We start from the raw sequence: 15,579 nt of genomic DNA on the forward strand, positions 1-15,579 counted from the left end.
CTCTTTCTCACTCTCCCTTTCTCTCTCCCTCTTCTCCTTGCTCTCTATCTCTCTCTCATTGTTTGCAGTGATGGCGCTGGGAGAAGCGGAACATACATCCTGATTGACATGGTCCTCAATAAGATGGCTAAAGGTGGGAGTCGGAAACCCCCCCCCCCCCCCACCCACCCACACACACACACACACACACACACACACACACACACATCCTTCTTCTTTCTGCGTGTGTGGAGGCGTTGCCGTGGCAACACTAAAGCCTCAATTTTCAGCAGAAGGTCTCGCAATGCATTAGAGGATGACTGAGGGTCCTGCTTGAATACTCAAGAATCTGAGGAGAACAAGAGAGGGTGGAGGATGAAGGGAGGGAGGGAGGGATGGAGGGAGAAAAAGGAAAAGGGATTGAGAACTGAAGTAAATTACAAAAATTCCCAACAAAACGAGGAGAAGAAAATTCTCTCAGGAGGTGTTGACGGTTTAGGTTTTAGATTTGTTTTCTTCTTTGTGTTGAAAGTATTTACTCTCTAGTCAGTGAAAAAAATAAAGAATTTCTCCATGTATCTTTCAAAAGGACCACAGTAATTCCAGAGGTCCAGTGAAATGCGGTCAGATCTGGTCTTTGGATCTCACACCATGGTCTAGCCTGACTTAGCAGCGGACAAATTGTGCTCTCCCCTTCCCAAACTCCAACCTCCAGCAGGGTTGCATAAAATTAAACCAGCTCATGTGAAACTGGCCGGGAAGACAATGGGGTGGCCTCCGCGCCCTCTGCTCCCACCCTCTGAAACCTCCTCCTTTGGCCCCTGCCTCCTCCACCTCCTCCCCCCCTCCTTCCATCCTCTTCCCTGGGCAGAACAGGTCATCTGTGCATCTGCCGTGACCCCGGCCATTCCCCGGTGCCTGTCGGAGTCAGTGGGACCTCGGGCCTCCTGACCATGCCGGCCACCTCCCTCCATAATGAGAGATCAAAGGCCAGAGACAGGGCAGGGCTGTGCCCACTGGGAGGGCCCTTTCCCAGGCTGTCAGGGGCCTCGGCGCTGGGGTCTCGGCCGGTTCTCCCCTGGTTCTCCTTTTGTCCGGCCTGAGAAGGGGGCCCAGGTTGCTGCTTGCAGTGTGCACTTGTATGATCAAAGCAGCAAAGGCTGATGGGAACGGCTACGCTGCCACTCTCCTTCCTCCTCCTCCTCCTCCTCCTCCTCCTCCTTCTCCTCCTCCTCCTCCTCCTCCTTCCTCCTCCTCTTCGTTTTCTTTTTCTGACGTTTTTTTCTTGCCACCCCCCCAAACCCCACCCCACCCCCGATTTCTCAGAATGAATTGTAAATTACTCAAGAATGCTGTTTTATTCCCTAAGTCTTTTCTTGTGGAAGAGAGGCTTCTCCCTCCTAAACTGAGGAATCCAACACTTCTTAAGACTTGAAAGTGTTGGAGCACTTTTTGAGTTGGGAACCCAGCTGCACTCTGCTTCTTTTCAGGGGGGAAAAAAAAAAGAAAAAAGGGAGGGAAAAAAGGTCTGTAAGGATTCTAGCTTTCTCTTTCTCTCTCTCCTTCACCCTCTCACTCCATCCCTTCTCTCTGAGGAGAAGGGGGTCTCCTTTCTTTCAGGGAACGAGTGAATCTAAAATGAGCCCTTGTGAGCTTTGCCCCCCCCAGTAGTTTCTCGTTTATGAGTGAGCCCAACAATACTCCAGTTGTTAAAGTCATTCAAGCTAAAGGTGAATGGAGGTCCTTTTTCTAATCGGGAGTTTATATCACTTTTGTCTGATTTTGGGTCTCTTTGTCACGACCATCACAGCGGCTGGGTGAACAACGGAGCTACTGGACAAGCTCGGAAGGGAAGAAATGAGCATGGCTAAGGTTCACTCAATACAACTCCCACACAGACAATAAAAACCCCACATGCGAGTGTCGTTCCCATGAAACCATGAAACCACACTGTCTGCCTCCAGCACTAGGCACCCAGGTCCCCACCACCATCACGTACCTGTAAGAGTGTGGCGTTCCATTTCAAACAGACAACGAGCTTCTTTGCCAGACCTTCTGAAGGGGATGAGTGCAATAATTTTCAATCACTGCATGCTTCTTTTAGCCTTGTGATACCCAGAGTGTGTGTGTGTGTGTGTGTGTGTGTGTGTGTGTGTGTGTGTGTGTGTGTGTGTGTGTGAGAGTGAGAGAGAGAGAGTGAAGGGTGAGAGAGATTGACAGATGCATGCAGGATTACAGGGTTTCTTTGAACTCAGTCCAATTTGCGGTCTGTTGCAGGTGCTAAAGAGATTGATATTGCTGCTACCCTGGAGCACTTGAGAGACCAGAGGCCCAGCATGGTGCAGACAAAGGTAAGGCCCTTCAGTTTGCCTGGGGCTCTGAGCACAAAGAGCGGGAGGGAGGGAGGGAGGGAGGGAAGGTGGAGGAGGTGTGTGCGTCATCTCACCCATAGAGGGATTTGTCTTTAATTCTTAAGAAATGGTGAGGGTAGTGGCGAGACAAGACTGAGAGTTATCAGACAGAGGGAGGAGGTTGTTCTGGGGCCTTCCATTGTTGTTCATATCTCTCAGAGAGGAGGGAGAGTAAGGGGCAAATTGCCTGCGTTGGTTGTTTTATTTGGGTTCTACGAGAGGGAATAGAGAAAGGCCTCTAAACAGACCATTGGATGGCAAAGCAGAGAAGGAGCACATTACCAACCTACATTATCAACCCCACCCACTCACCCACCCACACATACAGCCCAAATACACTGTTAGAAGGCCACATCAACTGGTTTAGCTCATACTGAGGGAAGCACTCCCCAATGCCTGTTATAGTACGCTCATTGTTTTAGTTAGCTGATCTAACCTAAAGTGTATCCCCAACCTGTACACCACCGGAGTGTATTAAACACCACCAAGTTCATTAAACCCAGCGTGGAGCTTCAGGTGTAATCACTTCTCTGCACCACTTCCGGACCCATGCAGGGATAGCCCACTAGCGTTAGCATAATTATTTAGGATATGAAATCAATTTGCTATCTCAACAGTCACATAGTCCAGTGTTTCTCAAAGTGTGGTCCGGGGACCACTGGTGGTCCGCAAGCTATGCCAAGTGGTCCGTGAGCAGACGTGGTAAAATATAATATAGATGAGTTGTTTGCAATATTGAACCAACTTGAACCAATGTAAGCTACTCCGGTTGAAAACATATGAATCCTCTGACACAATAAGCAAGGTGCAAAGACATTTAGCAAGGTGGTTCAGTGATTAGGCCTATTGTGTAATATACAGTTTAAGTAGGTCTACTTTTTTGTTTTAGCTAGGTGGTCCGTGAGTTTTTTTTTTATTGGTTAAGTGGTCCTTGGTCTGAAAAAGTTTGAGAAACACTGACATAGTCAATATATTGCCATGCGAAAATGAAAGGCAACATTGATTGTAGTTACCTTGGAGATTCGTTTTAAATCCTCCTACTAGGAGCTTCACTCAGTTGAGAGGCTTTCGAGATGGACAACAAGGATTTGTCACCATGGCTTCATTAGATTAACGGATCATCTGGCTATCACACATTTATTGGACATAAAAACAATGTGACAAAGCCAATCTGAACCTACTGATAGACTTGTTAGTCAGCCCCTGCCTTTTCTCTTCTTTGGTTTCCAGTGAGAGTTTGTTTTTGTAGAAGGTCTGTGAAGATGTACATCACCACAGGGTGCTGTTTATTTATTTATAAATTTACGGTGCTTTCCTCACTCTTTTTCTCTCAAAGTAGCCTATCTAATTCATTTATCCAGACGCGTGACAAATTTCAAATATCTGATTACGAGGCGACGGGGTGCTCTCTGGAGAATTTGTTTTGATGGGTTTAAACAAACCGCGGGTGCGTCTCGCTGCATACCAATGACGAGCACTGAAGCTTTCAGAGTCATTTAAGGCTCTGCGTAAAGAGTGAGCGTGGAAATGTCAATTACAGCACATCCTTGTCCGAGTCTGCCAGGGTTTCCATGCCATTCATGTTTGTCCAAGCTACCACAGCATCACTCATAGTTTTTATTAAAGCACTGATTTTAACCACATCTCTCTAATCAAACATCCAGTTGCATACATTTAGTGTTTTTACAAGAGAAATTTCAGTTCTGAACCAACATAAGACTACTACCTGCCATAGCTTTTAAGTCCAAATAGAATAAAAGTAGAGTAATGATTTTATAGCCAGAGAATGCTGCAATTGTAAATAAAAATCCAGGGAGGAATGTTATGTGACAATTTCATAAAATGTTGGGTTTTACCTTTGATGTAACATTTAATGTGACTGAATATTTGAAGCAAGTGTTGAAATGATAAGCTAATGTTTTTTGATAAGTTGTTGATAATTACCTCATTTGAACTCTTTCTGATGTTTGCCTCCCTCTAGTGGTAGGAGCCTAATAATGTTGTGTCTCGCCTTGAGAGCAGCCTTATAAAAATAACATCTGACTTCATTATTTTGGCAAACTCTGTTAACATGCATTTTTGCCTCTTTTTTTTATTGTGGGCTGGGGGTTGTTTAGTGGAGGGAAAATGACGACAGCACTCTGACCTTTTATAACTGTATTGTGAATCAAGAACAATCAAGATAAACTTACTTCTGGAGGGTATTTGTGAGTTTTTTTTTCACCCACGTCTGAAGCCTCTGAAACACCCACCACTGTGAGTAGTCTATGACCAGCAGAGGGGTGGAATTTCAAACATTAGTTTTGGGGTCAGTCTTCAGACAAGCGATCGATACAGGCCAGAACCCTGCAGGGAAATAAAGTGAGTCACTCTCAGACTCCAGTCTGAGTTAGATGCTTATTTAAAGACTGGCAGATCTCAAGCGTTGCAAAGAGCACAGATGCATACATACACACACACACACGCAGGCACTCACACACAGAAGACATGAATGCAATGAAAAATGTTCCTGAATTGCTTCCCCGAGGCACACACATTGAAGTACAAAAAATCAGATGTTCATACACCCACACACCTGCAAACACACACACACACTTGAAGGTCTTTCACCTGCTAGAAGCATCTCAGCCCCCCAGAGAATATAGATTAGAGCATGAGGTGCATTTTTGCTTTCTATTGCAAAGCAAGTGACAATTGAAATCATTATTTTCTTCTTTTTCTCTCTGTCTCTTTCTCCCGCTCTTTCTCTTTCAGGAGCAGTTTGAGTTTGCTCTGACAGCAGTGGCTGAAGAGGTGAACGCCATCCTCAAAGCTCTTCCACAGTGAGGGTCGTGAGCAGTCACTCTTCAGACTGGCAGCTGTCCTCTCTCTGCACCTCTGATGCCCCCCCCTCTCTCTTTCTCTTTCTCTCTCTCTCTAAGGCTCTCACTCCCTCTTTCCCCTGTCTCCTTGCCCGCACTCTTCCTCAAGAGGACTCTAGCCTCCCTTCTTCCTCTCTCTCACTCCTTTTGAAGATGGATGCACCTGCCCCCCCCCCACACACACACCTTTTTCCATTGCCTGTGTAAATACAAAGTCCTTACCTCACCTCCTCAGTCTTTCTCCACTTCCTTATCCACCCTCTACCCTTTACATCTCTCTTTGTATAAACAAAATGCATCACCCACTTTCCTTCTCTCTTTTCACAATTCTTCTCCTCCTCCTCTTCTACACTTTTTGTAAATGTGTGACTCTGTGAGCATATTCATAAATGTGTTGTATTCTAACGGAAAATGTTTTTAGAACAAAACCTTCCTGTGGTGGTAGCAATGAAAAATATATCTATAAAAGATTTATATCCTCCCTCCCCTATTTTCTTTCTCTCCTGCAACTCGAGTTAAAAATGATACTGTACACTATAACCAACAGAGAAATTATTTAGACGTGTGACTGTCGTAAGGAAAGTCTGATACTCTTTCTCTTACTCTATGTGTCTTGCTCTCCTCTAATTGAGGTTCCTAGACTTGGGGTTGATGCCAGTAGAAATCTCATGACTTAATGCAGCATTGTGTCTATATGACACAACTCATAAAACCCATATCAGTGTTTACTAATCTCATTGGTTTTCTGTGCAATGGATCAATATAGCAACCACTGCCTCAATGTGAATATCAATGTGACAAATCTGGATATATGAATGGTGACAAGCAATATGAAATAAATTACCTATGGAGATTACCAGACGGTCAAAAGTTTAATTGTGGCATATTGGTTTGTGTCCACACAAATCTTGTGATTGTGTAATTTCGACTGATAACTACAGTGTATGCCATGAATATGAAATAATGTATTGACATCTGAAATGTTCTCTAAATTGTAAAATATATTTTTGTGTGTAAATGATAGGCCTATCATATTAGTAATAAAGCTCTATTCAAACTGGCTGCATTGGCTGTCTCTCTGACTGGGTAGCTTGGTGTGGTGTGGTAGGATAGTGATATAGATACTATACTGTGTAATATATTGGGCCATGTTTTGTAGGCTGCTACATTTGGTAGAGGTTACATGGAAAGCTCTGGTAAATTCTTCAGACTGCAATTAGTTGTCAACTATTGAATTAATCTGCAAATACATCATTGTCATTGATTAATTGGTCATTTTCTGGGGAGGAGATGTTACAATGTTGTGATTCCAGCAATTCTGACATTTTATAGACCAAACAACTAATTGATTAATCAAAAAATAAACAACAGATTAATCGATTATGAAAATAGTCATTACTTGCAGTACTAGTTCTCTCTCCCTCTCTCTCTCTCTCTCTGTCCAAGAGTCAAACACATAGTCAGTGAAGGAAGCTCATGAGTTGTATCTGTGGCTTTATTCAGAAGAAGGTCAGTCAGTCCTGGAGCATCTTTTATCCACACAGCTAAAGCCACAGAACATAGAGATCATTGCTCCAGTGACATTGCTGCTGTGCTCTAGAGCAGTGCTTCTTAACTGGTCTGGTTTTGGGACCCACAATTGGCCATGTTCATTAAGTTGCGACCCATATCATTTTTTTAGCGTTCAAACCAACAGACATACGGTAGTAGGACATCCAAAGTGCCTGTAGGTCTACTTGTTTGGAACATGCTGATGTTTGGCATTACATTTGTGAAGTCTTCAACTCCTGTTGTCACCTTTCAAAAGTACTCAACAGGTTTGTCTTCGACAGGGGTGCTTTGTTTCCATGTGGCAATTTAGTTTTGATGGTTTCATGCTTTCATGTGCCAGCAATTCAGTGCACTCCACATACTGAGGTTTTGGTCCCATTTTGTCCTCAATTTAAGTGAATCCATATCCTACTTCAGATATTTTTTCAATACTTATGTTTACTGCTAGACTCGTGTCTAACATGACCTGTTACATTAACATTGTCTATGTCCATGGCAGTGACTTATGAACATCAAAATAAAGGTCCAATATTAGATCTGATAAGGTAGCATTTTAAATGGCTTTCTTTTTTTAACCACAAGCTCTGCGACCTACCCAGAAAGGTTCCGCGACCCACTTTTGGGTCCCGACCCATCAGTTAAGAAACACTTCTCTAGAGACAGCAGTTCTCTTCTGTTCCTGCACTGTGTGCTTTATACGTATTTCTACCAATGACTGGGTTGCTTTGCCTCACAGTCACGACAGATGAAAAGGCAAAATGATTACAAAATAATTACTTTATAACGGCTTGCTTATCATATGTGAAAAATTGGGGACTCGTTGAAAATGCTAAATGAGGACTGTTGATTTCTAAAGAGAACATTTGTCTTGGCACAGTGAACATTTGGTAATGACAATATTATTAACATGTGTAAGGCCATGAACTGTCTTTGAAAATAAATGACAAAATAAATTAACTCCAAAGTATACATAACCACAATCTGAAAGCTCTCCTTATTATAGCAATACTTAACAGTCAGTATAAACTTGACAGTAATTGTGTAAGGATCAATAAAATGGACTTAAGTTCTGTCTAAGCTTACAAAGAGAGAAATAGTTTTGGTACAAGATTATTTCTAAAACATCTTTCCACACAAGCTGAGTCTTTCTCTACTGCTCTCTCGCAGTCCCTCGTAGGCACAAACACCAAACGTTGCCATTTCCTCACGGCAAGGGCATTATTGACAGTCCTAATGGGAGACTTAATTGATAATTTGCTCGAGATTTGCAGAAGACTAGCCACACACACAATCCTAAAGCTAACATCGAGCACAAACCTCGTCCTGCTCATTATGCAGCCCCCTCTTGCATATAAGGCCCGCATGCTAATGAGCTGATGAATAACTGTATGGAAACCATGATTACGCTTGTTTAATTGGTTATCATCTGAGCGATACAAGTTTATTAGGGATAAAATTATCGATGGTAATTACTTCCTGCGGTACCTAGTGTGCGCTGCGGTGTTCGCTGTCCTGTCACCTCCCATTCCCCAGAATTAATATAACCATGATATCTGCTCAGAATAGCTAACACAATTAATTATTGCTTTTCACTGTGATTGGTCTAACTGGAGCTGAGTTTTAATTAAGGAAGTTCAGGATTACCATTTTGGTTCTTGTTTTCATTATTTCCACCCCATCATTAAAGATGTCCTTGGGAGCCGCCCGTCATCTCGTAGGTGACTTTGCATTACGCATCGGCCCCATCAGAGTCATGGGCAGCCGGTTGACGGGTGAGTCGTGTGTCCAGTCTGAATGTTGGCAACATTGGATTCGGATTGTAAAACCCACATCCCCTCCCCCCAAATATGTTAATTGCAGGAATCTAAATGAGTATCGACAGTGCATGAACAGATCTATTCCCCCCCTGTGGGAGAAATCTGAGATGAAATCTACACACTTTATTTTCTGCATTAACCTTTTTCATTAAGACTTAATGGGCATGCCAGATTAATGGCAAGTGATGAAACAGCAGTTGATGACACTCGAGTGAAACAGGCTTTTAAGAGCAGAACCAAAATATCAATAATGTCCCCTAAAGTGTGAATTTGATGAAGTTCTGAAACCGCCAGAAGTAATAGTAGCAATTTGGAAGCATCCCATCCCTGCTAGGAGATATATACGTTGGCATGTCTATGAATAACAGAGGTGGCCACTAAAGCTTCGGTTCCACAGATCAAGTGGCCATTCCACTTTTAGTGTGGATGCGGCCAGCGATGCTACAGTCACTGAAATGATTTCATCTGTGGGAATGAAAGGGGCTGAGAGTGGGAAGAGTCCCCCAGTCCGGTGCGGAGCTTCTCATGCATTTCGGGCTAGAAGTTGAGATTAGAGTCCTCGAGAGGGTGATTCAATCATCAGCCTGGGCACCAAGAAGAAGAAAAAATCCCTCCCATAAAAACCCAATTATTCTCAGATAATATGCCTAAGTCCCTCTGACAATTTCAGCCCCCGCTTCTCTGCACTCAGAAAGGACCTTCTCAGCCTAAGAGCTCTTTAATGGCACTTAAAACACCGTCACACAATCTCCCCCCATAAGGACATCGCCTCTCCTAAACTCTGCCCCAAAACCAAAGAGAGTCCATATAGGACACAGAAAAACTGAGAGAGAGAGAGAGAGAGAAAAGGCAGTCTTCCCTGTGCAAAAACCACTAGAAACATTCTCACAGCCTGAACCCTTACAAGTAAGAATCGATGCTGTCTGACTCTTCCAGATTAAGGCAAGACTTTTTTGGTTCATCAGTAAACGAATCAAGGCTCACCAATGAACATGTCCACAGCGAATACCCAGGCCTTCCTGTAACTCTTGACTTCATTAGTAGTCCAGAGATCGGTTGAGTAAGTGTTATGAATTGGTGGGAAATTCCATTAATAATTTAGGCTAGGGGGCTCCAGGGTATAGAAAGCCCCCCTAAAGATACCATTAAGGAGTCTACAAAAGTAATTGATTTTGTAAATTAAACCAGGGCCCAATGAATGATGGGGTAGACGGGGCAAAAAATTCCCACCAAATCAGGGAAGGAGTGGAGCTGCCAAGAAAGCCATCAATGGCCCTGTGATGTATAAAAATTGCTCTCCTTGCTTCGGTAGCGTATTCAGAAAACAACATTCTATGAGACAGCATCTCTAACAGGTGGCTAATAAAGGTAGCTGCATGGCAAGATAAAGGCCAGCACTTGTCCTTGGGAAGGACTGGGAATTTCTGAGGAAGGGACCCTCAAGGGAGCATAATGCAGGGGTATCTGGGAAGCCTTCCAGGACTCCCAATGAGAACAGAGCACTCACATGCTCTCTCTCTCTCTGTCTCTCTCTCTCGTCTCTTTATGCAGGCTGTAATGAAAGGGAGAAGCAGATTGCTGATGCACGCTCTCTCATGTCTGTCCAAGGCCTTTGATACCTTTGATGTTCTTTATAGGGAGAAAGAGGGGGAAAATACAAACATGCTTTTAAACGCCACGCTACAGGGCAATGACTCCCATCCCCAGTCTTTGCCTCCTTGCTTCAGTCTGTCATGCTGACGCTGAATACATTGAACAAGTTCTTATGGCTACTTTCCATCCCCTTAACCAGCTTTGAGCTCTGGCCAGAGGGGTGCACAGTATTGGCCCATTCCACCCCACTAACCAGCAGTCCCAGTTCAACAGAGAACAAAGCCCAGACACTGCCTTTCGGTCCCTCTGTCTTTCATCTCCCTCTTAATTCTGATCTATCGATGTATCTGTCTTTGTGCCTATTTACCAATTTGTGTTTGGTAAGAAAACAGCAAGAGTCTTTAAGAAGTCTTCTGCGTAAAACTTTGATTCGTGGTGCAGACAAGGCCAGAGTTTCACCAGTATGTTTAAAGTAATATGATTGTTCCATAAAGGTTTTTAGCCACTCATGCAGAAGAAAGCACTCTGCTGTTGTAATGGAAGTGCTGACATCTACCCTAATCTGTCTTGAAAGAAATTATTGAGTTTTTTTAATTACGGTTTGAAAAGCAGCCTTGCATCTCAAGAAGGTGGCGGCAAGAGATCTGTGGTTGAAGTGAACAAACCCACAAAGCCTAGGTGAACAAATCCACTCTCTCTAGTGTGGGCATTGACATGCAGATAAAAGACTAGTAGAAGCACTTGTAGGGAAGTGTGTCGGTTTGTGTCTATGTACTGTATGTGTGTGTGTGTACGAGTTTTTGAATTTTGAATGTGTGTGTGTGAGAGAGAGAGAGAGAGAAGTGTGTGTGTGTGTGTGTGTGTGTGTGTGTGTGTGTGTGTGTGTGTGTGTGTGTGTGTGTGTGTGTGTGTGTGTGTGTGTGTGCATCTCCTTGGCGGTGTGTGCAGTGGTGACATTTTACACCATTTCATCTGCGCTCCATCATTGCTATGGAGGATGGTGGGATGGGGGGGGGTGGTAAGGGTACAGTAAATGGGGGAAGGGGGGAGCTGAGGTGAGGTGAGGGGGTTTGTCTAGCACGAGGGTAGGGGCCACTTCTGGCATTTGGTTTACCGCTTACATCAGTGTCGTCGGTGGGGCCGACCGGCGTGACCCCAATATTGCACGCTGTCACTCATCATGAGCCAGTTTATCAACACACATCTAATCGGCGCTCTCCGCAGGGACCTCAGCCATTTGCATAGGAAGATTGCTTTCTTCTTCCCCTCTCTGCCCAGCCGACGGAGGCATCTCCTTTTGCATAATTATTAATGATAAGGGGCGCACTAACAAAGGTGTCGCTGGGTATTAGGATCGCACATACATTTTAGCCGCTTATAATAATATGGATTTAGAGAGGCTTAGGGGGCGAACAGGCGGCAGGAAGCGAGAGGGATGAATGGAGTTGGGGGCGTCGGGTGGGTGGCGGGTTGGGGGGTTGGGTTTGCAGGTGAGGTCACGTGACCCACTCGCTCGGGCCAGAGAGGGCTTAGGTGCGCCAGAGACTGGTGTTATCTGTGTAAAACGAGCCAGGGTGTTGGCTGAGTGTGGCATGTTTGGACTCAGGGGGGAAAGAAAAGCGTCTTTTGAAAATGACTACAAATGTGTCCCATGGTGCAGCAGTGCATCAGAAGTGTATTGAAAAATGTTGTTGTGAACAGTGCAGCTTTTACGAGAGCATGACACAATTTTGTTGGCCCGACGAGCACAAAGAATCTTTAGATATCATACACATGCAGGCACACATATTTTTTTTTAAGGTATACTGATCATGGCTGTATGACAGCCTACGGAGTGTTATAAACCCCCTATGTTGTAGTTCATGGAAAGAGTGAATGTTCAGTTTGATAACAAATAACATTATGTGTAATACGTCATTTTACATGTGTTGAAGTACATACACAGTATGAGCAAATATGAAGACCTCTTTGTAAATATGCTAATACTTTGTAATTAGTGAAATTGAGCATTTAAGCTACATCCACTGCTAATAGTCTAAAGCCAGCCAGTCAGCCTCTGTACACAATCACTGGCTGTATAATGAGCATAATGAGCTACACTGAGAAACTGCGGGGTAGTCTGGCATCACCGTAGGATGCCACCTTTCCAGCAGAAGTTTGTGCCAGTCTTGGCCCTGGTAGAGCTGCCCCTGTCAATGTGTAAATGTTATGATTATATTATAAGGTGGAATCACCAAAAAGACTGAAAGGGCTCAGCCAAAATAAACCCAATAAGTGGGCTGTTTGGAAATGTCTGTCCTCGATCACATCACACACTGGGGATTCAGATTTTTGGGAGAAGGAAGGAAGAACATCAGCATGAGTGGCTGATCGAGAGAGAGAGGGAGAAAGGGAGAGAGAGGTGAGGGGGGCTGAACAGGTGCACACAGACAGACAGATCCCCCATGTGCAACACCACGCCTGGGCTCCGGCTGGAGTGGCTGAGGGCTCATCAGTGTCGGCCCCAGCAGCTGGGGAGAGGCGCTCTTCAGACTGAGGGATGACTCACGCCTCACCGTCTGCCAGGTAAGTGGACGGATCTAAGTTTGGCAGATGCCAGGAAAAGGCTTCCTTCCTGAATACAACGTGCCCAATGTAAAGGTCACCGGAGGAGCTAGAATCATGTGGGGTAGAGGAAGTAGTTACACACAGTCGACATCATGGTAAAGAGAAAACCTCAAGACAAGAGCTTTTATCGAGCGTGTGTAACCAAGGTGGATCGACTTATATTCTATAATGAACTCAGTGACGCTCGCTAATGCAACTATTTGTGATGACCAACTGGTCTAGCCTATTCAATGACTGCTGAGTCATTTTAGAATCCCCTTGGCAAGATAATTTTGATAATTAAAATAAAAAAAAAACTACAGACACTGAGGGTTGAATGTATGATACATATATATACTGTACCTGGGATTAAATCACACATAAGGTGCAGCATGATGGTTTTGGACCCATAGCAATATTTTCCTTTCAATGGCATAGTCACTATGCTCACACTCTTTGACAAACGCTTGATACTTGATATTTTATCCTAGCTTCCAGGTTTGTGACCTACCCTTTTTGACCTCTTTTTGGTGCTATTCAGCACAACAGTGAGATCAATACACATGTGGCATGTCAAGATCTGGATGAAAGAACCGGGTGGAGCCCTGACCTTAGCCATCTCCACCACCCTGTGAGCATGCATGGTGGGGACAGGTAAGAACGTTACACAACCACCTCTCCTAAAAATCCACGATCCAGGATGATGATAATGTCTAACAAATTATGTCTGTCAAATCCTCTGGGGTTTTTTGCATCTGGAAACCTTTAGTGAACATCTAGAATAGTAAAGGATGTTACAGCAGCCAGTGGGAGCATAGCTGGATTGGATTGTGTAAAAACACTCCACAGGCCCTGCCTTTCTGTATCCTCTGGGTGCCATGCTGTAGCTACAGCTTTTACATGGTTTGCTTTGATACCCAGCAGTAGCCACAGATGGTGCTGCTCCTTCTGATTTTTGTATTGTCTCAGATGATAGACACACACACACACACACACACACACACACACAAACAAGAACAGAAAAAAAGAGGTTCTTGCATCCATCTCTCTATCTCTAGAAGCTGCTGTGTCTGCCGCTGACATAGAGACAGTGGGCCCATATTGACCGTCATCTGTTTATGTTAATTATTGCTTTTAAACCCCTTTCACCAAACCCAGCCTTGTCTTCCCACATGCGCAGGAGGGCTGTTCCATATGAATAGTTTAAATGCCTTGCCATTTTTATGGGAAACAGCTGCATTCTCTTTGGGAATTACAAACAAATGAAAGGACAGCGACAGAAAAAAGAAAAGTAACGTTTCATAGAAAATAGAAGAGAGATATCTCTTGTTTGCCAGCGCCACATCCTAATATGGAGTTTGTATTTATAGTGGAAGGAAAAAATTCAATAACACATTATTAAAAATGCTGCTGGCTATTGTAGCGTCGCCCTCTGCATTTCCTGGCACGATGGAGGACCTTTTGTGCATTTTAATGAGCGAACGTTTCATGTGTTTTAAAATAAATAAATAACAGACACAAAACACACCATGTGGAACAATAAGCACTACAATTGAATCTGGTTTTCCGACAAATTTACATTTGTTTTGTGTAAAGCCCAAGGGGCTCTCTTTCGTCTGCAGAGGGACAGGTTCTTCTCTCTGCACCCTCACTGGCTAATCAAGGCCTTGTCAGATGCCTGGAAAAAAAGAAACATACTCTGTGACCAACAATTATTTTCAGTTACCACTAAGATATTGTTTTCATTAACATCTGTGTAATCAGAGGATTGATAAATAGGAGGAATCAACAAAGAGCGGTGACTTTGAAGGAGCACTAGTATTCTTGGTCAGCTCTGAAAAAGACCATGCAAAACCCTACAGGAGAAAAGCCACAGGAGATGCATCAGAGAGCTGCTGGCCTGTGAGGGATACTGTTTTTGTCTTAAGGTATGAGCTACACCAGGCGCGTAACTGAAGCGTTCCGTTCGCGACGCGTAAAATCCATTTTAGATGAATGGTCTATTTTTTTCGAACGTATGCCCCACTGTCACGTCTGGTGTAGCTACTTCCATTGATTATAATGGAAGCTAATTGTTGCAGCAGACGCTACGCGAACGGATGCTTCAGTTACGCGCCTGGTGTAGCTCAGCCCTAAGGATTATATGGATACATGGACCCAATTACACTCCTTAAGCTTTAAGTATCTTATCAATTTGGATTGCACAGAATTAGAAAGACAGAGACAGAGGGGGCAGAGAGAGAGAAAGAGAGGGAGGGTGAAAAAGGAGAATTTTGCACAGAAGGGGTCATTTCTCTGTGCTCCGTCTCTCCAGAAAGGTGAGCCACTGAGCCTCTTGTGTTTCCTCCTGCTGTTTTGTCACTCATCAAAAAATAATCCCACAGGTTAGGTGAGGTCATCGGGCAAATCCCGCCCGTGCCTCTCCTGAACAAATAACAGATAATGACCTCTGACCTTGGTTCTTTTGCAAAAGAATCGGCATCAGTATTCTGCCGTCACCGCCGCGGCAGCCGGGCCTACGCCAAATGCCAACCTCCGATCTGAAACCCCGCTCTTTTTTTTTTTTTTTTAATGAACCCAGCCGAGGAGGGGGGCCCGGGAGCTCATCTGCATCACAGATTAGGCCTCTCGGAGAAAAATCAACCATCCATAATTCATTACATGTTTCCTGCTGCGCCCCGGAGATGGCAACGGTCCTAGCAACAGGAACCTAGCAACAGCAACAACTCTCCTCAGCCGCAGCCTATGGGGAACTTTCGTGTCTCATCAAATTTGGCCAAT

The 15,579-nt window shown here is 44.2% G+C and overlaps 1 protein-coding gene across 1 annotated transcript in view; it reads left to right on the top strand.

The window, feature by feature from the left end:
- ptprn2 (protein tyrosine phosphatase receptor type N2) overlaps positions 1-5,278 on the top strand; it is a 158,882-nt gene extending 153,604 nt beyond the window's left edge. The window contains exons 21-23 of the mRNA XM_076291430.1: positions 69-133; positions 2,257-2,330; positions 5,145-5,278. Of these exons, the coding sequence (XP_076147545.1) occupies positions 69-133; positions 2,257-2,330; positions 5,145-5,216 (211 nt within the window). The 3' untranslated portion in view covers positions 5,217-5,278. The remainder of the gene's footprint in view (positions 1-68; positions 134-2,256; positions 2,331-5,144) is intronic.
- Positions 5,279-15,579: the final 10,301 nt, after the last annotated feature.

This window comes from Alosa pseudoharengus, unplaced genomic scaffold (genome assembly GCF_046254945.1).
Source record: "Alosa pseudoharengus isolate Yale_2024_CS ecotype anadromous, Long Island Sound unplaced genomic scaffold, YU_APseudo_1.1 YU_APseudo_1.1_scf_18, whole genome shotgun sequence".
In the NCBI taxonomy this organism is placed as follows: domain Eukaryota; kingdom Metazoa; phylum Chordata; class Actinopteri; order Clupeiformes; family Clupeidae; genus Alosa; species Alosa pseudoharengus.